Source organism: Tamandua tetradactyla, chromosome 20, assembly GCF_023851605.1.
Source record: "Tamandua tetradactyla isolate mTamTet1 chromosome 20, mTamTet1.pri, whole genome shotgun sequence".
NCBI lineage: Eukaryota > Metazoa > Chordata > Mammalia > Pilosa > Myrmecophagidae > Tamandua > Tamandua tetradactyla.
The window spans coordinates 57,751,563-57,776,047 of record NC_135346.1 but is presented as its reverse complement, the minus strand read 5'-3'; the positions used below and the strand labels follow the sequence as shown (position 1 = coordinate 57,776,047).

The 24,485-nt window shown below is 52.5% G+C and overlaps 1 protein-coding gene and 1 long non-coding RNA gene across 4 annotated transcripts; one reads left to right on the top strand and one right to left on the bottom strand.

Annotated features, from left to right (window-relative positions):
• Nucleotides 1–905: 905 nt before the first annotated feature.
• CLTB (clathrin light chain B) lies at nucleotides 906–24,276 on the top strand. Of its 2 annotated transcripts, XM_077137704.1 has the most exons (6): nucleotides 906–1,311; nucleotides 7,251–7,300; nucleotides 18,446–18,563; nucleotides 18,764–18,875; nucleotides 20,900–20,953; nucleotides 23,830–24,276. In XM_077137704.1, the coding sequence occupies exons 1-6, from the start codon at nucleotides 1,125–1,127 to the stop codon at nucleotides 23,999–24,001; spliced, it is 693 nt and encodes a 230-aa protein (XP_076993819.1). In that variant the 5' UTR covers nucleotides 906–1,124; the 3' UTR covers nucleotides 24,002–24,276. The 2 variants fall into 2 exon arrangements, with proteins under 2 accessions (XP_076993819.1, XP_076993820.1); XM_077137705.1 differs by lacking the exon at nucleotides 20,900–20,953 and having other exon boundaries at nucleotides 910–1,311.
• Nucleotides 14,871–18,900, bottom strand: LOC143664158 (uncharacterized). Of its 2 annotated transcripts, XR_013166353.1 has the most exons (4): nucleotides 18,745–18,900; nucleotides 17,507–17,572; nucleotides 16,845–16,896; nucleotides 14,871–15,402 (listed from the first exon to the last, which is right to left on the bottom strand). It is a non-coding gene; the product is annotated as an uncharacterized LOC143664158 (long non-coding RNA). The 2 variants fall into 2 exon arrangements; XR_013166352.1 differs by lacking the exon at nucleotides 16,845–16,896.
• Nucleotides 24,277–24,485: the final 209 nt, after the last annotated feature.

The following is a 24,485-nucleotide window of genomic DNA, read 5'->3' as shown; positions in this document are numbered from 1 at the left end:
CTCTTCCAGTCCATAATTCGTAGTTGACTTTCAGGAGTCGAAGCAGAAAGGTATAATGGCTCAAACCCAAGCCTCTATCTCTGGGTCTCCCAGTCTCTGTGCTTAAATCTGCCCGGGTGTGCCTTACACACAATGCTGGGATGGCTTCTTGCCTTCCTTGGCCTCACTAGATCACGGCTCCCCATGGCAGAGGCTAGGTTCTACTGAGTTCTGTTTGTGCTTGGCAAAGTGGCGCCGGGAGGAGGCACTCAGGGAGTGTTTACTGAGGGCTGCTGGGTGGAGGAATGGCTGTCAGCCCACGTCAGTTAGGTCTGCCTTTCTCAGAGACACCTAAGAGGCGCAGTCTCTAAGTAGGGGTCTGGTCAGTCGTGGAAACTCTAGTTGAAACCTGATCAATTGAACGGAAATGAACCAAAAGCACAAGAAATGGACTAAACCAGACTTGCATAAAAAAAAAATTAATTAAAGCAATGAAGCTGGGGGACTTTGCATGACCCTGAACTTGTCTCATCACCTCTCCCGGCTTCATTTCCTCCACTGACAGGAGGCTCATAGTAATGGGGTTTATAATATCCTCCCAGCGACGGTGGAAAAGCTTTTGCAGAATGAATCAGGAGCAACGTCTATATCGCTTCCACCCTCTCGGTGCACCCGAGGCCACCGTGGACACGCCACGGCCACTTTGTCTCGTCCACTTCCCCTCTTGCCCGGGTCCGAGCTGTGCCGCATCTCGGCGTCCTGGAAATGCGCGCGGACGGGGAGCGAGCCGGGAGCGCTGTCCCAGCCGCCGGGCGCCCCAAGCCGCGCTGCCGCCCTCCTGTGGCCGCCACGAGGCGACCTCCCGGGCGTCCTGCGGGCCCCCTCCCTCGGCCGGTGACATCACCGCATTCCCGTTCCCGGCTCCTCCCGCCGCGGCGCCTGCAGCCGCAGTGACAGGCGAGCCCCGGCCGGGTGGCGGAGAGGAAGTGCGGGGCCACCGCGCCGAGCCCGTCCCCGCCGAGGCCGGCTCCCCCTCCCCCGGGCGGGTTCGGGGGACAGGGTCGCCGCCGACGGGGCGCCGCGCCCGGCACGCACCGGGCTAGAGCCGAGCGCCAGGCGCAGGCTGCAGCCGAGACGCGGGGAAAATGGCTGATGACTTTGGCTTCTTCTCGTCGTCGGAGAGCGGGGCCCCCGAGGCGGCCGAGGAGGACCCGGCGGCTGCGTTCCTGGCTCAGCAGGAGAGTGAGATCGCGGGCATCGAGAATGACGAGGGCTTCGGGGCACCTGCCGGCAGCCAGGCGGCCCCCGCGCCGCCGGGACCCGCGAGTGGGGGTGAGTCAGCGCCGGTGGCCCGGGGGCGCGGGGCTGGGGGGTGGGGGGCTCGGGGCCAGCACAGACCCGGCCCGGGGGCCTCGCAGGCGAGCGAAGGGGGCCTTCTCTCCAGCAGCAGCCCGGGGGTGCCGTGGTGTGTGGGGGAAAGCTGGGCGAAGTGGGGAAGAATCTTTACTAAGATGCCCATCCGAGCTCCCTCCTGGGGCCCGTGGCTCCCCTGTGACTCCTGGGACAGGAATTTGGTCGTGACATTTCATCTCCAGGCCAGCTCCTCCACTGCAGGGCTCTGGAATCCCACGCACCAGCCCCCAGCCTGCTGAACCTCTGGGAGTCTGGTGGTCCCTAGGCTCCCAGCTCAGGCGTGCAGGTGTGGGCAGGACGCAGACGCCCCCCGCCTCACGCTTAGCTCTCTCACCGAGCTGGGAAAGCAGGAGAGATCCCGGGGCCCCCGGAGAACTCACAAACCTTCCCTGGGGACCACCAGCCAACCTGCAGCCACTGGGCCAGGCCCTCTACTTATATTTAGTCATTTTGATCCACATTATTAAACTCATTTCAGAAACAGAAAAACTGAGGCTCAGGGGTCTGCATTGGTTAAACACTTGCAAATGGCAGAGCGAGGATTCTAAGCTCTCTCCAGCTGCCCACACTGTCTTCCAATGTGCCTGGCTCTGGGGTGGACGCTGGTTTGGGGGCAGGGACACAGTGGCATCAGTTAGATATAATCCTGCCCTCCAGGGATGTGTAATCGACTACTTAATGGTTTCCGAAAGGGGTCCGGGCTGTTGTGGTTGGCTTCAGACCCTAGGGATCAGGGCTGGTCCCTGCACTATCAGCCAGGCTTATCAGTGGTGTCCCTTCTCTAGTTCTGGCTTGAAGAAACAACTGCTTAAAATATTGAGTAAAAAAGTAGCTGTCACCTAATGGGCGAGCCCAAACAGCCCTTGTTTCCGGTTAATTTTGTCATTTGGTGGGTTTATGGGCCTGTTGAAATAAGTGGTGCTTTCTATTAAAAAATAATAAGGTTCTACAAGGCTCTTTACAGTCATGTTTGCATTCACTCGGCATTCACTGAACACCTGCTTTATGCCAGGCCCAGTGGAGAAACAAAACTGAATAAGACAGTCGCTATGGCTGAGGAGTATGAAGCATTTCTGGGGGCCCTTTCAAAAAGGAATGTAATGAGCCTTTTGGAACCGGGAAGAAACTGGAGGCCCAGAGAGTCTGAGTGACTTACCCAAAGCCGCACAGCCAACGAGCGACAGATCTGGCACTCGTCCCCAGACCTCCCTGACTCTGGGCTCCATGATCTTTCCAAACGCTGTGGCCCCCGCCCCACCCATGGGTGGGGGGTGATGTGGGCAGGGCGTCCTTTGCTACCCAACCGAAGGCAGCTTTGGAGGACTTTCAAAGCAGCCACTCCCAGCCACTCAACACCTGTCCCTCACCTGTTCCCGGAAGTTCATTAGGAATGCCTGCCTACATTCACGCACCAGTGTCTATTCCTGTCTGTCTTTCTTCCTTGAGACCTCCTCTTTCCCCTGTCCCGCTCGGCCTGGGGGAGGCCCTGCTAGGAGGAACTGATACTAGAACCACATGAGAGGAAAGGGTAGGTAGAACTTGGACTGAGGCGTCTGGCAGTTGAGTAAGGTGTGGCCTCTCCTGAGAAGGTGGGGCTTCAAGGGCTTAGAGCCTGGGTGGGAGGCCACCTTTCTGGGTGTGACACCAATTGGCCCCAGCCCCAAGGCGGCAGGAGGAGAAACAGCAGTATGGTCTCTTCTTCCAGGGAGCTGCCAGGGACAAGGCCCTCGGAGGGCAGGATTCTTTTTTTTTTTTTTTTTTTTTTAAAGGAAAGACAGAGAGAAGGAAGGAAGGATAGAAGGAAGGAAGGAAGGAAGAAAGGGAAACATCTTTTAAACATTTTCTTGTTTTATTGTATTTTGTTTCTCCGTTTTTGTTACATGGGCTGGGGCCGGGAATCGAACCGAGGTCCTCCGGCATAGCAGGCAAGCACTTTGCCCGCTGAGCCACCGCGGCCCGGAGGGCAGGATTCTTAGATTCACATCTGCTGAAGCCACAAATGCTCGGCTTCCCTCTAAGTGGGGCTGTGGGAGCAGTGAGGTGCTCGCTGCAGGATGGTGGCTGACTAGGTGGCCAGACAGGATGCAATGGCTCAGACTCTGTAGGCCTACGCAGCACTGAGCAGGTAATTCTCTCCCGACCTGCAATGAGTGCCAGGAGCCTGGGAGGGGTGGAGAAGAGTGCCTTGGCATGCTCCGAGCTAGGCAGAGGCTGGCTCCCGTAGCAGCTGCCAATCAGCAATCCTGGAGTTACCTTCTCTTAGACCATGGGGTCTTTGGATTTGGCAGCCCTGAAATTTAAGCCCACGTTCCCCTGGGGAAAGAAGTGCTGGTTTATTGCTGAGCTGCTCCTCTTGGGCTGGCTCTGTGGACAGCTGGAGCGACGGACACTTTGTTTCCATTCATCAGCCTTGGGTAGGGCTCCAAAGGTTTACATTTTCACACCCAGATTGCTCGGGGCCAGGCCTGGCTCCACCCCTGCCTTTGCCCAGTCAGTTTAGGGCGAGCCCATTTTCCCCTGCTGGGCCTCAGTCAGCTCGCGAGAATGTTCCAGACCCTCTCTGCCCCTGTTCCAAAAGGGCTCAGGGATCCGAGGGAAGCAATGCTCATGGAGTTACCCCTGGGACTCCCAGGAGCTGGCTGCACTCCTGTGTCATTGGTCCCTGATTGTGGACGCGCTGTTATAAATATGCCACAGACTAATCGGAAAGCATCTGTATCAGGGAACAGATACTGGAAATTCTGCATGTGTGGAGGAGGGCGTGTTGAGAATTCCTAAAAATGGCTGAAGCTGAAGCAAGAAGATACCTTATCTCCAAAAGAAGGCAGAGAGTAGAGTCTGAGAGACTGGAGGAGGGTTATTTTCCCAAGAACAGGGCGGGCACTGGGCGGTGGCTGCTTGCAGATGAGGGGCCTGAGAAGAGGGGACTGGTTGGGGCTGGGAGGTGGTTCAACTTCTGTTCCAGAAAGAGCAAGCATGCAAGCCGGCACTGTAGTGAGAATGGACCCTGGTAATGTGAGGCCCTGGCAGAGGAGATCTCCCAGAAAAGGAAGACCCTGTGCCGAAGATGCTGCCTCTGAGACCCTATCAGTCAGCCCCACCCTGATCTAGGGACCAGACCACCCATGCGTATCTGGATGAGTAGAGGGACAGCCAACAGCTGGACAGAATCAAACACTTTTGGGATCCGAAAACAGAGTCAATTATAATTTGTATCCACTGGGAACTATTTCCCAGGGATTGAATAACCCTCTCTCTAGTCCCCGGGCTGAAAGCTCACAGCCCTCTCTGCCTGGTAAAGGGATATTTGTCCACCTGGGTTAAATCCATGTGGCCTCCTGTGGCTCTTTGCTGGTTGACATGACAGATTTGCAGAGGCTTTGGAACTTGTGGATAAGAATGAGACCCCCCCAAACCATTTAACTTCCATTTAGCCAAAAGTTACCGCTGATCCTGACCATATAGGAGTCTTAGGAGCTAGGAAGGAGGTAGAACTTGATAAAGGAGTGTGTGGCCTGTTGGGAGGTGGTGGTGGTGGTGGCAGGGTCACGGGTAATTGCAGGAGAGTGGTGCTTGCTGCATGACATCCTGGGCTGGCCCAGGGGTAAGAACTTCCATCGGTGTCTCGGGAAGTGGGGGAACAGGCTTCCCAAAGGTGACCTGTGAACTGAACCCTGGAGAACAACTGGTTGGATGCAAAGGAGAGACTTTTAGAGAGGGAAGCAGGAAGAAAGGCAGTGGTCTGGAGTGGTGGGTTTGGGGAAGGGGAGAAACCAGAATTTAGCTCCTGTTTAAGTTCTGGTGGGACTGGTGGGAAATGAGGCAGGAAAAAATGGGCAGGGCCAGATGGTATGCTCTCGGGCCATACTTTAGGAGTCAGATGAACTCATTCAACAAATATTTATAGAACCCTTACTATGTGCCAGGCACTGTACTAAGTGCTCAAACCCAGCAGTGAACAAAATGTCCCTGCCCTCACATAAGGCCCATTTAAGTGGAGAAGACAGATAACAAATGCATGCACAAATGAACAGATCAGGCTGGGGTAGGCGCTATGGAGAAAATATTGACCAGGGAGGAGGAAGGGGTATGGGAGGATGAATGTGGGCATCGTCAGGCAAGGCAGTATTTGAGCAGAAGCTGAGGGAATGGGGGCAGCAGGCCGCTTGGAAATGCATGGCACAGCATTCTGGGCAGAAGGAACAGCATCTGCAAAGTCCCAGAGACAGGAGCAGGCTCTGTAGGTCACTGTGGTCCCTGGAAAGTAGACTTGTTTTTGGTTGTTTTGTTTGTTTGCTTGTTTTTAATTGTGAACAATAACATTATACAAAAACAATAAATTTCCAAGTACATTTTAACAAGTAGTTATACAACAAGCTTTAAAGTTTGGTATGGGTTACAGTTCCACAATTTTTCATTTTTTCTTCTAGCTGCACCAAGACACTGGAGATCAAAAGAAATATCAATATATTGGTTCAGCAGTCATATTCATTTGTTAAATCCTATCTTCTCTATTATATTTTTCCTTCTCTTTTGTGAAAAATAACACACACAAAAAAGCAATAAATTTCAAAGTACACTGCAGCAGTTAGTTGTAGAGCAGAATGGTATGGGTTACAATTCCGCAATTTTAGGCTTTTATTTCTAGCTGCTCTAAGGTACTGGAGACTAATAGAAATATCAGTATACTGATTCAGTAGTCACACTCATTTGTTAAACCTGAACTTCTCTGTATAGCTGCATTTTTGGTTGTTTTTTTTTTTAGTATATTTTTAATCAGAAAAGTGACATAGGCAAGTCTGTTTTCAAAAATGTCAGCTACAGGAGTTAGTTTGAAAGCGGCATGGGAGAGGATGAAGCTGCAGTTAGGGAATCTGTGAGAGGACAAAAGCCTTTCCTTCTTTCTTTCTCTCTCTCTCTCTCTCTCTCTCTCTCTCTCTTCCCTCCCTCCCTCCCTCCCTCTCTTTCTCTCTCTCTCTCTCTTTCTCTCTTTCTCTTTGTTCTCTCTTTCTCTCTTTCTCTCTCTCTTTCTTTCTTTCTTCACATTCATTTGTTTATTCAACAAATACTCATTGAGCTCTTACTAAATTGCAAGTACCCTTCACAGCCCTGGGGAAGTGGTGAGGGCCTAGATTGGGGCCGGAGCAGGGAGAAGGAGAGCAGAGGGCCACTCCGATGGTCATCGCTGTCCCAGAGGCTGTGGGGATTTGTGACTAGCCAGGTGTCAAGGAGGAGGGATCAGGCGGAGTCACTGACAATGGCAAAATAAAAATCTTTCTGGGAAGACCAGGTGCCGCCTGGTGGGGATTGGGAATCCTGCTCTCCCAGGTGGAGCAGTTGCTCATGGCAGGGACAGGCAGGGACAGGTAGGGACACGTAGGCCCCTCTTCTTTACCCCTCGCGGACCCCGCCCTCAGCTTACAGCGCCTCCGCCTATTCATCGGTCCCTGTCGTCTCAGACAATTGGGCCATTCCTAGCGATGGCTGCCATTGAATTAATTTCAGGTAGGTGAGAAGCTTTTCCTGGCTGGGTGACCTGGGGCCGTCACATACCCTCTCTGAACCTCAGCTTGGGAATCAATGAAATTAGTTGATAACGACTTCATTACAGGATAGTGGGGGAAGTCAGATGTGGTAATGGCTGCGAGAAGGCTCTCCGGGAACATCAGGGATTGAGCCCGAGTTCTTTAAGTACCTGGTTATGTCTCTATGCGTGGATTTCAAAAAATGCACGGTCCTAGACAGAGGTTGGCTTGATGGCGGGGGAGGGGGTTGGCCGGGGTGGGCGAAGGTAGGACCATTCTGTGCGCGCTGTAAGTTGAGCAATGAGTAATGCTGTCTCCGTGTTCTCTTTCTAGCTGGTTCTGAGGACATGGGGGGAACCACGGTCAATGGAGACGTGTTTCAGGTGAGCAAGATGCTGTCCCAGCAGTGGTGGGGCTGACAATCAGGGCCTCTGGGAACTCTCAGCAGGTTGCAGCCCTCCTAGGGGGAGGCTTAGGGCTCCAGGTCCTTTGTTCCTCTCTGGTGGGCTGGGACGGGAGCACAGGGAAGTGTGCAGGGCGAGGAGGGGGAAGAATAAAGACCATCAGAGACAGGGGTGGACGGGGTCCCAGGTTCCCCACGATGATGCCAGGTAGTGGGGGGGAAAGACAGAGTGACCCACAATGGCATGGGCCGAAGGAAACACGGGGTCCCATCGACGTATGTGCCATTGGTGGGAGGCTAAATCGGGGAACCATCTCCAACGTGTATGAGCATTTTAAAGGCGCAGGCCCTTGGAACCAGAAATTCCATTTCTTGGAAATAATTGCAGGAGGACACCCAGATTCTTTGGAGGATTATTTATAACAGACAAATGGGAAACAACCTAAGTGCCCAGCGTCGGGGGACTGGGTAGGTCAACTGGAAACCTATCCTCTTGTTGAGAAGAACCGTCAGAGCTTTCTGTGATGACATGAAAAGATGCCCACAATATATTAAGCGGAAAAAAAGCAGAGAATCATATGCATAGTATGGTCCTGTTTTTTATTTAAAAAAAAATGTTTGTACAAAACATCTCGAAGGCTGTGCACTAACTGCTAGAAGTGGTCAGGCCCGTGGGAGAGGAGAATGAGGAAAGGAAGGGACTTTCACTTTCACCGGCTTGTTTAAAAAAATCTTTACAGTGATTCTATACGGGGAAACAAACAAAAACACCAAAAACATTAAGGATGTCGCTAAAGGATGCTTCTCTGTACTCCCTCCTAACCACCTCTCCCCGCCCCCGTGTCCACAATTTGGTCTAAGAAGGCTTAGACGGAAAGAGCTCAAACCATCAGTGGTTTCCCCAGGACCCCCACACCTGCAACAGCCCTCCCCACCCCCCACCCCGGGTGCGGCTAAGCCTCCCCTGGACGAGCCCTGATTCCTGTTCCAACTGGCTCAGAGACCCTGGACTGTGACGCTGCAGCTGTGGGATCTCCTGGCCCCACCCCGTCCAGGCCTTGGACTCCTCAATCCTCTGGGGAAATGAACAATACATTCTTATGTAAGAGGGATGGGCTGGTACCTTACTCAGGGAAACCAGCCAAGTCCCATTTCTGGAAAATTACTCAACTCTAAGCAAGCTCAAAAAGTCAGTCTCTAGGACTTGGGGAGCTTCGTGCCTAGTTGGGCCTGAGAGGGCCAAGGATTCAGCATTTAATCCTGTTCAGTCCTGTAGATTCTTGAGGCTTTGGCCACTCAGGCTGCGGGCAGACATAAAAGGGCTTCACTTGACCTAAAAGGTCTGTGCCCTAAAGTGGACCTGGCGCTGGAGAGACCCTTGGAACTGCAGAAACATTCAGGGCGCTGTGAGTGGGAACATCTTCCTGTCCTATAGATTCAGATCTTGAGGCTCAGAGAGGTGAAGTGACTTATACAGAGTCACACAGGACGTCAGCCAGGGGCAGAGTTTCTGTTAACTTGGTACTCCGCTTCCCATCCTCTCGCTGCTAGCCCCGGCCTGCTCTGCATTTGGGGGCTCTGAGGCCTGGGAGTTCAGTGAACCCTGGGCCTCCTTCCCAGTTTTGGCTGGAAGTCTAATTCTCATTGTGACTAATAAGTATCTTGGCTTGTTTATTTGTAAGTCATTTCACATCAGTGCCATCCTAGAATCCTTACAGGCAGGGGAGGGGGTCACAGATGAAGCGGGGTCACTCGGAAGCTTAGTGCGAAGGTCAGGCTCACCTGGATCGTCTGACTCCTGACCTGCTGCCCTTTGCACTCACCCTCCATTGCTGGACCTGGCCGGCCACAACAGCTGGGTTACAGGTGGAAATCCCTGAAGACTTTCTTTTTTTAAAAACAAGCCCATGTTTTTTTTAAATTGTACAATATAACATGTATACAAAGCAAAGAAAGAAAAAAGTAATATTTTTCAAAGCATGTGTTCTAGTTTGCTAGCTGCCGGAATGCAATATACCGGGAACAGAACGGCTTTTAAATAGGGGAATTTAATAAGTTGCTAGTTTACAGTTCTAAGGCCGAGAAAATGTCCCAATTACAACAAGTCTATAGAAATGTCCAATCTAAGGCATCCAGGGAAGGATACCTCGTTCAAGAAGGCCGATGAAGTTCAGGGTTTCTCTCTCATCTGGAAAGGCACATGGTGAACATGGTCACAGTTTCTCAGCTGGAAGGGCACATGGCAAGCAAGGCATCATCTGCTAGCTTTCTCTTCCGGCTTCCTGTTTCATGAAGTGTTTTCTGTCTCCATCTCCAAAGGTCTTGTGGGCTCTTGTGGTTATGTCATTCTTCTCTGGCTCTCTCTGAATCACGCCCACTCTTCAAAATGTTTCCTCTTTTATAGGACTCCAGAAACTTCTCAAGACCCACCCAAATGGGTGGAGACATGTCATCACTTAATCCAGTTTAACAACCACTCTTGACTAAATCACATCATCCAGGGAGATGATCTGATTACAGTTTCAAACATACAGTATTGAATAGGGATTATTCTGCCTTTATGAAATGGGATTTAGATTAAAACATGGCTTTTCTAGGGGACATACATCCTTTCAAACCAGCACAGCACACTTCAACAAGTAATTGCAGAACAGATCCCCGAGTTTGTCCTGGGTTACCATTCCATCATCTCAGATTTTTCCTTCTAGTTGCTCCAAAATACTGGAGGTTAGAAGGAATAGTAATACAGTGATTCAGCAGCCATACTCATTTGTTAGATCCCATTTTCTCTGCTATACCTCTTCCTTCTATTTTAATCCTTCTCCCCATCTATAGGGATCTTTGGGGGATGCTTGTTCTGACTTGTTCATGTTGCGAAGGGGTTTCCACACTGAAGGATAGCAGATCTAATTAATTGATGATCCTGGAGAGTCTGCAGACATTCTTTAGGATCAAACACAGAGAAGGGTAAGGCTTGCCTGTATATGCCCCGGGGTCCTGGACAAAGCTTGCTTGGTTTTTGGATTTTGATTTTTCATCACTTTTTATTTTTTTTAATTAGAGAAGTTGGAGGTTTACAGAAAAATCATGCAGAAAAGTCCAGTATTCCCACGCACTCTGCCCTCACACACAAGGCTTCCCCATTACTAACATTTGGCATTAGTGTGCTACTTTTGTTATAATTGATGAAACCATATTATTTGAATTATACTATTAACTCTACTCCGTAGTTTGCATTAGGGTTCACTGTTTGTGTCTTATAGATCTATGGTTTTTAAACAATGTCTTATTCTGGTAACATAAATACTACCTAAGATTTCCCATTTTAACCACTTTTGAACACAGTTTGCTGGTATTAATCACATTTACGATGTTATGCTACCATCTTCACCATCCACAGTCAAAACTTTTCCCTCGTCCCAAACAGAAACTCTGCACCCATCGAGCATTAACTTCTCGTTCTCCGCTCCCTCCATGGCCCCTGGTAACCTAGGTTCTAGTTTCTGACTCTATGAATTGGCCTATTCTAATTATTTCATGTAAGTGTGATCATACAATAGCTGTCCTTTTGTCTGGTTCATCCACATTGTGGCATGTATCTTTTTTATGGCTGAATAATATTCCATTGTGTGTATACACCACATTTTGTTTATGCATTCATAGGTTGATGGACACTTGGGTTGTTTCCACCTCTTGCTGTACAGAATTTTCTAGCTCCATTTCGTACTCCTTTCCGGCAATGTGTGTGACTCTAGAGGTCCAGCTACAAGCCTGATCACCAACATGGTCTCAGGACAGGCCTGCCAACACCTATTCTGGTTTCACCTGCCCGGGATAAGGATGGAAGGACTTCCCTTCCCCCTGCAAACTCTCTCTCCCTCCCACACCCCTACATCCCCATCATCTCCCTTTGAGCTAATTAGAGGACGTAACAGCTCAGCTTAGCTTAGCTTTAGCTGGTCAATCTCACCAAAGGCGGCTATGTCTCATCCTCCTGGCCATTCCTGGAGTCACAGCATACGCTCGGGCCAGCGTGGCTCACAGCAAGGGGTCCCTCAGAGGAGGGGGACTGAGACAAGCCTGCTTCTGTCAGTAGCCCTTGGCCCTCTGGTCCTGGCCATTGCTGACCGCGTCCTTCTCTGGATCTGGGGAGGGGCTCAGAGCATTCCTGAGCCACTGGTGAGTGCCGCCTGAGCTGCCAGCCCTCCCAGGAGCTGCCCCAACTCCCCACTGGGATGCAAAAGTGAGTAAAGAGGGGCTCTGCTGTACCCACGGACCCTCACTGCTGCCTGGCAGGGGCTGGAGGATAAGTCCTGGTCAGACCCACGAAGAGGAGCCCGCAAACTGCTTCGAAGGGCTCTACCTGCCAGAAGCCCCACTGCGCTCTTCCTAGTTAGTGCAGCAAAGCCAGCGGCTTCTGTGCAGCCCTCACTCCGCGCCACGGTGAGCCACCAGAGGTATCTCATCCTTCCGATGACCGTGCTCTGCAGACCACAGGGCACTTCCACGTGCTGACCTCACGTGGGCTTCACTTGGCATCAGAAGTGGGAGGCGACAACTCCCATTTGACAGCTGATACGGACCCCAGAGAAGGGGCTTCTAAGAGGTCACACATTCAGTGAGTGGCAGAAGGGGGACCTAACACCCAGTCAGCCCCCCTGCTCCTGGGTCCAGAGCCCTTCCCAGCGCCCCCCCCCACCCGCCCACCCACATTCCACTGCAGTCGCCCACTCATTCTTTCATTCGTTTGGTCAATTCACATTATTTGAGTGAATAACGCACTGCGCCTGGGGTGGTGGACATAGAAGCAAATCCAACAAGGTGTTTTCCCTCAGAGGTCACTTCTAATAGAGGACAGAGACCTGGAGAGATGGTGAGGGCTCTTGTTAGTCCGAGATGGTGAGGGCTCAGGTGTGGGAAGGGTTGTAAGAGCTAACAGTTCAAGTTCGGACTGCGGGCAGGCCTCAGCCAAGAGCGTTCCACAGATGAACTCATTTAATCCCCCCCACATCCCTGTGGTGGAGGGACTGTTATTATCCCCATTTTATAGATGCGGGGAAGGAAGCACAGGGAGGTTTAATAGCTTGTTCTAGTTAAAGATCTAGCAAGAGTTGGCACTTGAATCCAGACTTTCAGGGGCCAGAGTCTGCGATGAAGTGACAGGGAGGGGATGCCTGAGGTGGGCCGGGGGGCAAGGGGGTCGCGGGTGGTCCTGGCAGAGGGGAGAGCATGGGTGAAGGCGCAGAGGGTAAGACACCTGGTGCAGGCCCACTGCAGAGAGGGATGTGCTGGAGGAGGCTGGAAAAGCCAAAGGTGCGGGGCCTGGCCGGCCAGGCAGGAGCGGGGGCCGTGGAGGTGGGGCCCGCTGGAGGGACACAAGTGGTGGAGGGTCTGACCCAGCTTGACTAGGCCTGCCGCCCGGGCCTGGAGCAGGGCCACCGCCTCGTACACCCTGCAGTAGGACACACTGTGAACGGGCCCCCTGGATGCGACATGCAGCCGCTCTGGGGGCTGAGAGAAGCTCCTGGGGTGGGGGGCACCACAAAGCTGCACCCACACGCTACTTGGGCCCTGTGGCTGGTGGCGGAAGACTTGGGCTTCACCTCTGACTTCCCAGTGGGGTGACTCTGGATGGTCACCTAACCCCTCTGAGCGTGATTTCTCATTTGTAAATTGGGGGTCAGAGGCTCTGCCCTGCCGCTCCACGGGGCAGTTGAGAAGAATGCTCGGTAGCCTGGAAGCGTCTTATAAATGAAAGATGGGCTCAGATTCATGCCTGGCCTAGTCACTAAGTGAGCAGGCTGGCATGTGCATGGGTTTGAGAGAGAGAGAGAGAGAGAGAGAGAGAGAAGTGGGGATCTGGGCATGGGGGCAGCGGAAGGAGGGAGCTGTCTCATCTCGGGAAGGTGGACTTCTCAGGGAGACGGCAAACAACCCCAGAAACCCAGTGTGCTGCGGGAGTGACTTCGGTCCCTCTGAGCCATTGTATATATTCACAGCCAGTAATTCCACTGGAATCCTGGCTCTGCCGCTTCCTGGCTGGGTGACCTTGAGACTTTGGAGCTAGAGTTTCCCTACCTGTAAACCAAGGCTAATAAAATCCACCATGTCGGGTGGTAAGATCAAAGAAAACTGTTTATTTGCAAGTTCTCCCCAAGTTTTAAAAGCACTGTAATCTGTGAGTCTTAATGTTAGGGCAGGATTTATTGGCGGTGGGGCAGGGGTGGTGGTGGCTGGAGGACATAAATGGGAGATGAGTCCTGCCCAGAGAGCCCTCCTCCAGCCCACCTCTCCCACCCCATCTCCCCCTACATATCCTCAGCTCTGGGAGCAGCTCTGTCTTCAGAGTTTCCCATATACCCCAGGCTATGGGTCCTTGGTCTGGAGGGTCCTCTCAAGACCCCATCTCCTCCCCCTTAACTCTGCCTCAGGCTAGAATGACCTCCATTGTCCCTCTTCTTTACCTGACCTTCCTTCCAGAATGTACCTAGCCACATAGTCCTCATTTGTTGGCCTTACCAAGCTTTATCTCTGTCCCCAAGCCTGAACATCTATTAGTTCATTCAGTAAAGATTCTTGAAATCCCCTTCCAGCCAGACCCGGCCTTAAGTACTCTTACAGAGAGGCGTGCAGTCTAATGGCTTCATGGGGCTTGTTCTTTTGGAGGAGAGACAAAGGGTAAACGTGTGAACAAACAGACCATTCATTTCAGAGGAGACAAGTGCGATGGAGAACGTCCCAGAGCAGCTTAGAGAGGTGGTCATGGTGGAGGCGACTGCCTTAGCCAGAATGGTTAGAGAAGGGCTCTCTCTTGGAGCTGGGACCTGACTTGTGAGGCCCTAAGAGTCAAGGGGAAGAACGTTCTAGAGAGTGGCCCTGAAGGGGGCCAACCTGAGCTCCTTCCTGTGCCATGTGGCAAGAGCATCTGATCAAGGGATGAGATCCGAGGAGCTGGGGGTGAACGGATCCCTTGGGTTTTATCCCTACTGCAGCGGAAAGCCTTTGGATGTTCCCAAGCTCAGTGTGATATCCCTGGACTTGGGCTGTTATCATCGTTGTGGCTGTTGTGTGGAAAAGGGGCTGTAGGGGAGCGGGTGTGGCAGGGAGACCAGGAGGGGCCAGGGCTGGGACACTTATAGCAGGTGGTGGGAAGAGCCAACAGGGACAGGTTGGAGAGGTTGTGCCCAGGGGAGTTGCTGATGGGTTGGCTGTGGGTTATAAAGGAAGGTGAAATCAAGGATGAATGTGAGGTTTCAGTGGCTGGGTGGAGGGCGGTGCCTTACGCTGAGAGGAGGGAAGGTGGGGAGGGAAGAACAAACTTGGGGAATGAGAAAATCGGGTTAGGTTTGAGATGCCTGCTGGAAGTCCGGGTGGGCCCAACGTGGAAGGGCTCGGTCCATGTTTGTTGAGAGTGGGGGGACTGGATGCTCGTTTTTATTTAAAAATGTCTCATGTCAACTGGATAAACACAATAATTAAAGTAATAGTACTACATTCATTTTTTTTTTTTCCAAAATCGCTCCTTATTTATAGGTTTTCTAAAGGCTGCAGTGTTCTCTGTCAACCAACTGAAGTTACAGATATGGGCTAAAAATAGCAGATCCTGGATTGGAACCTGGGGGGGTCCTTTCCCACCAGGTCTAAGCTAATTAGGTTGAATTGCATCTCATAGTTAGGCTCTAGCTATGAAAAAAAAATAGCAGCTTACCTATTTTTTTGTTATCTTTTTTTTAAACGCAATTTCTCTCTTCCTTTTCAAATCTGTCGTTATACTTTGCATGCTGTAAAACATACAGATTTCAAGTGTACAGATGATTTTATATATGTATATTTCTGAGTAGCCACTACCCAACTGTAGATATGGGATACTTCCATCTCCCTTTGGGTCCTTTCTCATCTTTAACCTCTGCTTTGGTCACTGTAGTTTAGTTTTGCCTGCTCTTTTTTTTTTTTCGAATGTATTTTTATTGAGATATCTTCACTCTCCATACAGTCCATCCGAAGTATACAATGAATGGCTCACAGTAGCATCACATGGTTGTATATTCATCACATGATCACTCTTAGAACATTTGCATTACTCTGAAAAAGAAATAAAAAGACAAAAGAAAACCCCAAACATCCCATACCCCTTATCCTCCCCCAACTTATTGACCTTCAGTATTTCATTCTATCTAATTTGAAGGCCCACAATAAAAATAAGCTAATTAAGACAGTGTATATTGTCAGCGACAGATATATTGATCAGTGGAACAGAATAAAACATCCAGAAGTGGGTCTAGACAGACACAGCGAACAACTTTTTAGTTGGATTACACCTCAACAATTTCCAGTGTTTCCTTCTAGCTATTCTAACACACTGGAAACTAAAGAGAAACAGCTATCTAATGAGTCAGTTGTCATAATTATTTGTTAAATCCAAATTTCTCTGCTTACACCTCCTCCCTCTCATTTAGTCATTCTCTCAGTCTTCAGGAATATCTGGGCAGTGACCATTTGGACTTCTGCAAAGCGGGGCCGACCTTGTGGGGGTAGAGGAATGAACGTGGTTGATGTTCTGGAACCATTTGGCAGCCACACTCAGCCTTCTACTCGCCACATGTCTGTTGAGTGTCTCTTTAGACCAGGGGCTCCCATCCTTGGCTGCCCGTTGGGTTCTCCTAGGAAGCCTTAAAAATTCTGCTCTCTGGGATTTGGTTTTTTAAAGCTCCCCAGATGAGTCTAATGTGCAGCCAGTGTGAGAAGCCCTGGCCTGGAGGGCCACCCAGGTGGTCAGAAAAGGGGGGTGGGCTCCTGGGGTCCCACTCCCCCCAGAGGCAGAGCCCTTCTGGAGAAACATTTTCATACCTTATATTAGACAAGGCCTTGGAGATAAATTCAGAACAGAAAAAAAGAAAAGTAATCTCCAAGAGCAGGGATTCCTGGTAATTAGGGTTCTGTGGAGCTAAAAACTCCCCCAAAGGCAGGGATGCACTCCTGGCCTGAACCCACTGGAGGCCCCCAAGTGGGGTTCTCATGTCTCAGAGGATTTGATCCCTTAGAGAAGGTGGTGAGGTCCCAAGCAGCCATCCCTTGTGTGCCCTGGTGATGGCTCTGGCTGACCTTCTGTCTGTCTTCCCCTCTGGGGCTGAAAGTTCGGTCGTTTGCAGATGGGAAGTTCTATAGGATTGGGCTGGGGGTGTGGGGTGATCTCTGGGAGCTTGGCCTCAGGGCAGGGTTGTTCCCAGAAGGGTGCAGAGTGGGGCTCGCCCGAGGACTTGGTGAGCAGGCAGCTCATGCCCTCCAGATGAGGGCCCTGGAAAGGCCCCTGGAGATGTCCTGAGAGAATCTCTAAATTGAAGTGTAATGTTGCCCAGGAAAGAAGAGATGGTGCAACACCCCCGTTGTCCCACCCAAGGGCTGCACCTGGTCCGAGGTGCCAGGTTGCAGCACACTGCCCCAGACCCCCCCTTCCCACCTGCCCTGGCCCCTGGAGATGAGCCCTGGTGTCCCACGTGCTTGCTCCTTTCCCCGGGATGCCGCACCTCTTTGAGCAAATGCTGACTGAGCGCCTCCCCTGGACTGGCACAGGCTGGCCTGGTGGAGAGGGATGTGCATTCATTCAGCCTCTGCTTACTGAGCACCTACTATGTGCTAAGGATAGAGGGCACTCCAGACAGTGTCCTGTGGGGAGCGAACACTAAGAAACATGAGTAATCAGGACAGTTTTGATAAATGTGTGATGGAGGAAGCCAGAGAGCAATGAAAGGATGGAAGGGGGGTTCAGGGATTCACCCTGTCTGCCACAACCTCGGGGTCCCCCTGAGGACAACTCCACAGTAGAAGGTGGCAGAAGGTTGTGACAGAGGCAGGGGCATTAATCTGCTTAGGGCAGGGGGTGGGGGACTGGCACAGAGGAGGGGAATTCCAAGCTGGGAATTCGTGGGACGGAATAAGATTTCACCAGATTGAGAAGGGAGGGGAGACAATTCCAGGCAGAAAGCGCCAGAGAAACAAAGACGTGGGGGCACAAGCATGTGGGTGATGTGAAGGCAGGAATGCACCAGATGGGAAGAGGGTCAGAGGGGGAGTGGAAGGAGATGGGGCAGGATGGCAAAGTATGCGTGCTGCAGTGACGCCCTAGGGGTGCCACCTCCTTGTGGAGCTGCGCTCTCCACCGCCATGGAAAAGCAGGCAGAATGCTGACCTGGGTGTCTGGAGGCCTGAAGTCCGGTCCCAGCCCTGTTATCTCTCTTGGCCTCAGTTTCCTCCCCTGTAAAATGGGAACAAAGAATAGCAGTCATAATTCTGCCTGCCATTCCTGAGCCATCACTCAAGGAGCCCTTCTAAGTGTTCTACAAGTATTGTTTTATGAAATCCTCACAACTGTTGTTAGAAATGAGCTTATCATCCTCATTTTCACATGAGGGAAACTGAGGCCTGGTGAGGCCATGCACCTCGCCCCAGGCTACATGCACATTTGGTAAGCGGCAGAGCTGGGACTCGAGAGCAGAGTCCACACTTTTCACTTCTACACAACCATAGCGATGGCCATCAGCCCTGCTCAGGATGATTGTTCATTCATTAATTCACTAAATATCTACCCAGTGTCTGCTACATCCCGGGGGCACAGCAGTGAACAGGGAAGATGCCATCGCTGCTGTCATGAGAGTGATGGTGGAGACAGGCAGCGGACAAGTAAACACATCTAGAAGGAGGTGATTTCAGAAGGCGGTTTGCATCACTGAGTAAATAAAACCACGGAGCAGCTTTAGTGAAAGTAGCATGAGGGATTTCCGTGTGCCAAAAGCATGCTAAGTTCTTTACAGATACTCAGCTAATCCTTGTATCACCCCTGTGGGGTAGGTCCTGCTATTTACCCCGTTCTTTGATGAGGAAAACGGGGCGCAGAGAGGTTGCATAACTCGCCCAGGGTCACACAGCAGGAGGAGCGCGGCTGGCGGAGGGAACGCCTAGTGCAAAGGCAGGGACACGGTCACGGGGCAGAGGGTGTGAGGCTGCTTGTGTGGCTGTCGTGTCTGGAAGTGAGGGGCGGCTGTTGTTCTCGGGCTCCCCAGCAGGGGGCGGCAGAGGAGCCGGAGCAGGCGCGAGGGGCTGGGCGCCCCGCTGCGTGTTTGTGTCCTAGGAGGCGAACGGGCCCGCCGACGGCTACGCCGCCATCGCCCAGGCCGACCGGCTGACGCAGGAGCCCGAGAGTATCCGCAAATGGAGGGAGGAGCAGAGGAAACGGCTGCAGGAGCTGGGTGAGGGCAGGGCTGCGGGCCCCGTCTGTCCCGACCCAGGGCTCACAGCGGGGTTGGCTGTTTGGGACCCGTGGGACTGGGGCAGCTCCCCCCACCCGCCCCCCACTGCCCTGGTGGGGTTTGGGCAGGACGGCCCGGGGTGCCCGGCAGGGCAGGGCCCTTCTGGAAGGTGGCCACTCACTCTCCTGTTGGGACAACAGATGCTGCCTCTAAGGTGACGGAACAGGAGTGGCGAGAGAAGGCCAAGAAGGACCTGGAGGAGTGGAACCAGCGCCAGAGCGAGCAAGTGGAGAAGAACAAGATCAACAACCGGTGAGGGCAGCTGCGGGTGCGGACGGGAGCCAGCGGGGTGTGGATGGAGCCAGCGGGGGTGTGGGTGGAGCCGCGGGGTGTGGGTGGAGCCAGCGGGGTGTGGGTGGAGCCAGCGGGGTGTGGGTGGAGCCAGCGGGGTGCGGGTGGAGCCGCGGGGTGTGGGTGGAGCCTCGGGGATATGGGGGCAGCCGGGGGGCGGGGCGCTGCCAGGGAGCGTGAGGGGAGCAAGCCGGGTGTGGGGGGAGCCAGGAGGACCAGGGAAGGGTCGGGGGAGCCAGGGTTGGGGGCAGATACGTGGGCCTGAGGGGAGCGAGGGGGACTGGGAGCGCTTGGGAGTGGGGGGAGTTAGGGGTGAGTGGGGGGAGGGGGAGGCATGAGGGGAGCCAGGGGAAGAAGAGGGGAGTCATGCCGGCAGTGAGAGGGCTACAGGATGGGGGTTATCTGAAAGATGGGTGGTTTGGTGGCAGGAGCCCAGAGGAGGGAGAAGCTGAAACCCCCCAGGCTGCTGCTTGGGGTGTCTGTGGATTTCATGCCCCTTAGGGGCTGTGCACTCTGAGCCCTCACCTCCTCTCCAGGACAGAGGGGAGCAAGGTCTGTCAGCCAGTGGAATAGGTCCCAGGGTCCAACAGCCAGCAGCTAGGCCTGGCCAACCATGAAGAACCGAGCTGTGTCCAGATTTTTACTGCCTGTAGAGATGACAGCACTTTACCCCAAAGTGGTTAAAGGATAAAAGGAAATCAGTGGTCCATATAATTGAGAAGGTCAGAGATAGGGCTGCAGGCACAGCTGAACCAGGTACTCGAAGTTAACCAACACTCACTTTTCCTGCCTCTCAGCTCTGCCTTCCTCTGTGCTGGCTTCACTCTTGGGCACACACTCCTGGAATAAGGACCAGGATGGCTGCCAGCGGCTCCAGACTTCTGCCCTATTTTGTCATCAATCTCAGTGAAAATAGCTCCAGCCAAGGTCTTAGACATAATCCTCAGGGGTCTGGTTTGGGTCACATGCCCATCCCAGGAGCAGGGACTGTAGCCAGGGGAAAAGGACTCTCTGATGGGCCCAGCCTGGGCACAGTCCATTCTGTGGACTGTGCATGGAATCAGTCCCTCTGAACCACAGGGACTGAAGTGCAGGCAGATTCCACCAAGGACGCTCAGGGTGCACTTCCTGGAAGAACAGGGATGGATCCTGGGCAGGCAAAGGTAGCAGGTATCCACCAGAGCATACCTTGGCAGACCCGGTCTCAGACTGGATGCTTCCCAGCAGCCCCTGACTTTGAGGCTGTGCCCTTCAGGGTACAGACCTACCAGGAAGGGAAAGGGCCAGTCTGGGAAATTTCCACATTTTGTTAAAGAAACCACTGCATGCCAGGCCCTGTTGGGCCATGGGGAGATGTTGCTCAGAAGGACCCAGTCTGCCCTTGGAGGGTTCTGAGGAAAGAAACACATCTGTACAACTGAACTGGAATGCAGTGGGGCCCTCTGCATGGAGGCTGTGGAAGCATGGTTGTGGGTGAGGGCAGGGACCTCTGTGTCTTGGGCTTTGGAGGATGAGTAGGAGCGCTCATCAGGGGAAATAAAAGTGGGGGGCAAGGGTTGGGGGAAGGCATTCCAGACCAGGGAAGAGCAAGGTGTGAAAGGAAAGACATGGCACCTCAGACAACAAGGAATCAGCCAGACGGGAGGGAGTGGTGGGCAAGTGGGCAGAAAAAAGGTGGGGGTGGGGGATACGGGGGTGCAGGTTGAATGATAGGATTGACCAGAACCACAGGCAGCAGAGAGCTGCTGAGGGTTTATGACCAGGAGGAGTCTTATGGTCAGGGCTGAATTTTAGAAAAGGCACCACAGCCGGGGAGAGGATCCCTGCTCTACTTTCCAGGGAGTCTTCCAGAAATGTACCTCCTAACCCTTCTCCCACCGGAGGCACTAACACCGTCTCTTTTTCTCTTTAACCCTCTGCCTGCGTGTCTATCTTGCCATCCTGTCTTCCCCCACCTAACACCTTCTCCTAACCTTCCCCTCAAGGATCGCTGACAAAGCATTCTACCAGCAGCCAGATGCTGATATCATCGGCTACGTGTACGTGTTTGCTGTGCTCTCTTGTGGGTGGGTGAGGGGGGGATGGGGGGACAGCTGCAGAGGGTGAGGTGACCTAGGTGTGACTGGCACACAGTCTACGACCCTCCTGCTTTTGGGGTAGAATCGAGTGTGCCTGGGCTTGGAGTTAGGATCATAAGAGGAGGCGAGCCACAGTGGGGGCACAGGCACCAACCCATGCCTCCAACCCTGTAGCAAACGTTTATTGAGCCCTGCCTGGAGGCAGCTTTGCTAAATCTGAGCCTGCAGGGTCTGGACAAGGAAAAGAACGCACCACTCGTCTCTAGGTGGAAAGGCGAGTGACAAAGAGGCCCCAAGTCCACCATCTCTGAGATTCCTCTTGGGGGTGGGAGATGACATAAAGAGGGATTGGATTGAGCAAAACCAGCAGTGAGCACGAGGTGCTGGCAGTGGGGGAGCATGAAAAATAAGAGATGGTCTTATATGCACATGATCCCCTCCCCTTGCCCCAAAGTGCATGGATTCTCCTTAAAACTTGGGCTTGGGTTTGGCCATGAAGCCTTTCCCAGACCACCACGGGCCCCTCTCACCTGCTCTGGCTTGGGGTCCAGGTGGTACAGTGACTAACAGAGATCTAAAATGACAAACGGGTTTTGGCTTACGTCAAACCCAACCGATTGGTAGTGACAGCCTGGAGGGGTGTTGTGGTTTCTGAAGCTAAGTTAAAAATGCAGTGACTGATGAGTGATGCTGGCCATGGGCCAGTGTGCCAAGTACCTGCTATTCCTGATGTAGCCGCTCCCCCCTCGGGGGGCCTCTTAACGCTGTCTGGTTTGACCCCCTCACACTGCATGGGGCACACCAAGGCTGTGGCCTTCCTTCTTTCCTTCCTTCTGTCCACTGTCCCTCCTCCTCTCCCACCTGCCCTGTACTTATGCCAGTCTCTATTTTAGAAGCTGGTTAGATAGGAATAAGACACAGTTTGTGCCCTCAAGTTGCTCCCAGGCTGGTGTATGTTGTGATAAGAGAGATGGGGGAGCCAGGGCAGGCTTCAGAGACTGGAGACCTGCTGCTGGAATTAAAATGTGAGGAGTGCTGGGTGGAGACAGGAAACACCTAGCTATCTGCAGTAGCTGCAATGTGGTGGTGGTGGTGGGGGGGCGCTAGGGCAGTGGGGATGGGCAGGAGCTGGAGGCTGGGAAAAGGTCAGCTTGGGGCCAATGGCAAAGTGTCTGGAATGTCAGGCTAAGATTGGATCCTGGAGGCAGAGGTAGCCACGGGGGGCTTCAGACAGGATGTGCATTAGTACTGTGGAATACCATGGGAGTCCAGGGCTCACGTCACACATAGGGAAATGGCCCCTAGAGCCTCAAAGAGAAGCAGGGCTTCTCAGGCTTTAACCTGCCTTTAATGTAGGGATTTCATCCAAATGCAATTCTGATTTCAGTAGGATGGAGACAGGGCCGCAGAGTCTGTTTCTAACACGTCCCCTGGCAATGCCAATGTTGCTGGCCCAGGGGACTGCTTTTTGAGCAACCAGGGCAGAAGGGAGCCTCCTGACCCCAGAGAGTTCCCCTTGTCACCGTACATCAACTAACCTCATGCAGCACTTTACAATTTTCCCAGACTTCTCACTCTGCCAACTCATTTAGAATCTCAGGACAACCCACCCAGTGAGACAGATTGGAAGGGTGGGGGCTGTGATCCTTATTTTATGGTTCAGGAAATGGACACATAGCAGGTAAGCAAGCTCGTTAGGGAGGGGCTGGGTCACCTGAAGCTGGGCAGGTTGGTCCTTGGCATAGCTCCTGGTCATCACCTGCAGAGCTCCCCACCATCGGTCCAGGGCCTGGTGCATGGCAGAGCCAGTCCTGCCTGAGCTTCAGAGGGTCCCATGCTGGCCAAACAGGACTCAGACTAGCCCTCCCCACCCAAGAATTCTTTATTGTCTCTCCATTAATGATTCTCATGTTTCAATGTTGTCCACTAAAACATATTTACTCCTTTGTTTCCCCACTGTTCCTTAACCAGTGACTTCTATAACTGTCAACCTAAACTTTTGATGACGAGACCATCAGTTTTCAGCCTTACCTGATTCCATCCAAAAGCAAAGACTTCAATGGAGCATACCCCAGGCTGTGGCTCAATAGAGATAATAGTCATTCTGTGACTAAAAGGACTCTGTAGTCAAACATGCTTGAGAAGAGGTAGATTCTGTATCTATGACATAGCCTCAGAGATTCAAGATGCACATTAAAGACATTGAGTCTTGCTATAAAGATTGTCTTTAACTGAGTTTCCAGTATGTATTTGACCACACAACCCTTTTCTGGAGAATGGCTATACTGTCCATAGAACATGCACGCCATGCTGAACCAGGAATTTTAGTTAGTCGGGTGGCAAATCAATGTCTTCTCTCTGCCAATTTTTTTGGAAATGTTGAAAATAGCTGGGATACTGTCATTAGTTCCTCCAAGGGCCTTTGGGTTGGCAGGAGGCCCAGTTTGGAAAGTCCTTTTGAAGAAGAAATAAACAGTGCCTGACTGGAGGGGACAGGTATTTTAGCTAGGGTGGCAAGGTGAGACTTTCATTAAGAACTGAATGACTGAATGGACGAGCAGCAGCAGGGGCAAGCCACACGAAGGTGTGGGAGAAAAATCATTCCAGGTAGAGGTGATGGCACATGCAAAGGCCCTGAGGCAGGTCCAAGCTAGGCTTCCTCTGATTCCGTAACTGTTTCTGGTAGCCTGAGGTTGGAGGGCACAGGGGTGGGGAGTAGACTCTGATTGAAGTGCCCCTAGGCTGGACAAGGGATCACTGCCCAGTGGGAGCAGAGTATCACTGATTCAGGGGAAAGGGGGACAGTTGTGAAACCTCTTTCCTATCACCACCTGCAGGGCATCTGAGGAGGCTTTCGTGAAAGAATCCAAGGAGGAGACACCAGGCACAGAGTGGGAGAAGGTGGCCCAACTGTGTGACTTCAATCCCAAGAGCAGCAAGCAGTGCAAAGACGTGTCCCGCCTGCGCTCGGTGCTTATGTCCCTGAAGCAGACGCCGCTGTCACGCTAGGTGCCTGCCCCAAGCACGGCTACAAAGCATGGGCAGGGAGGGGCAGAGGGGCAGCCGCTTTGGCCAGGATGGAAACCACTTCCAGCAGCTGCTACCCACAGCCTGTTCCATTCTTCCCCATTTCCCGGGGCTGGGAAGGGGAACCTCGGTCCTTTCACCCTTTGTTCCCTCCTGGCCATATGGCCCAGACCCCTACGCCTCCTGTCAGTCTGCCCAGTTGTGACTGTCTCTCTTGATGTATTTTTTTTTTCTTGGCTTAAAGGGTGTGTTGTTAACTCTTTTACACTTATTTATTATCATTCTCATTTTTCTGGAAGTCAGAACTGGTGTCAGGGCTCAGTCTGTGCTTAAGACTCCCCCAGCTTCATAGCCTTGAGAGGTGAGGCTATCCATTGGGAACCCAGGAGCTCCCTGCCAGAAGTGGAAATCCCAGCCTATCAGGAACTGCTCCCTCCACCCCCAGGATGGAACACAACCTCCCCCC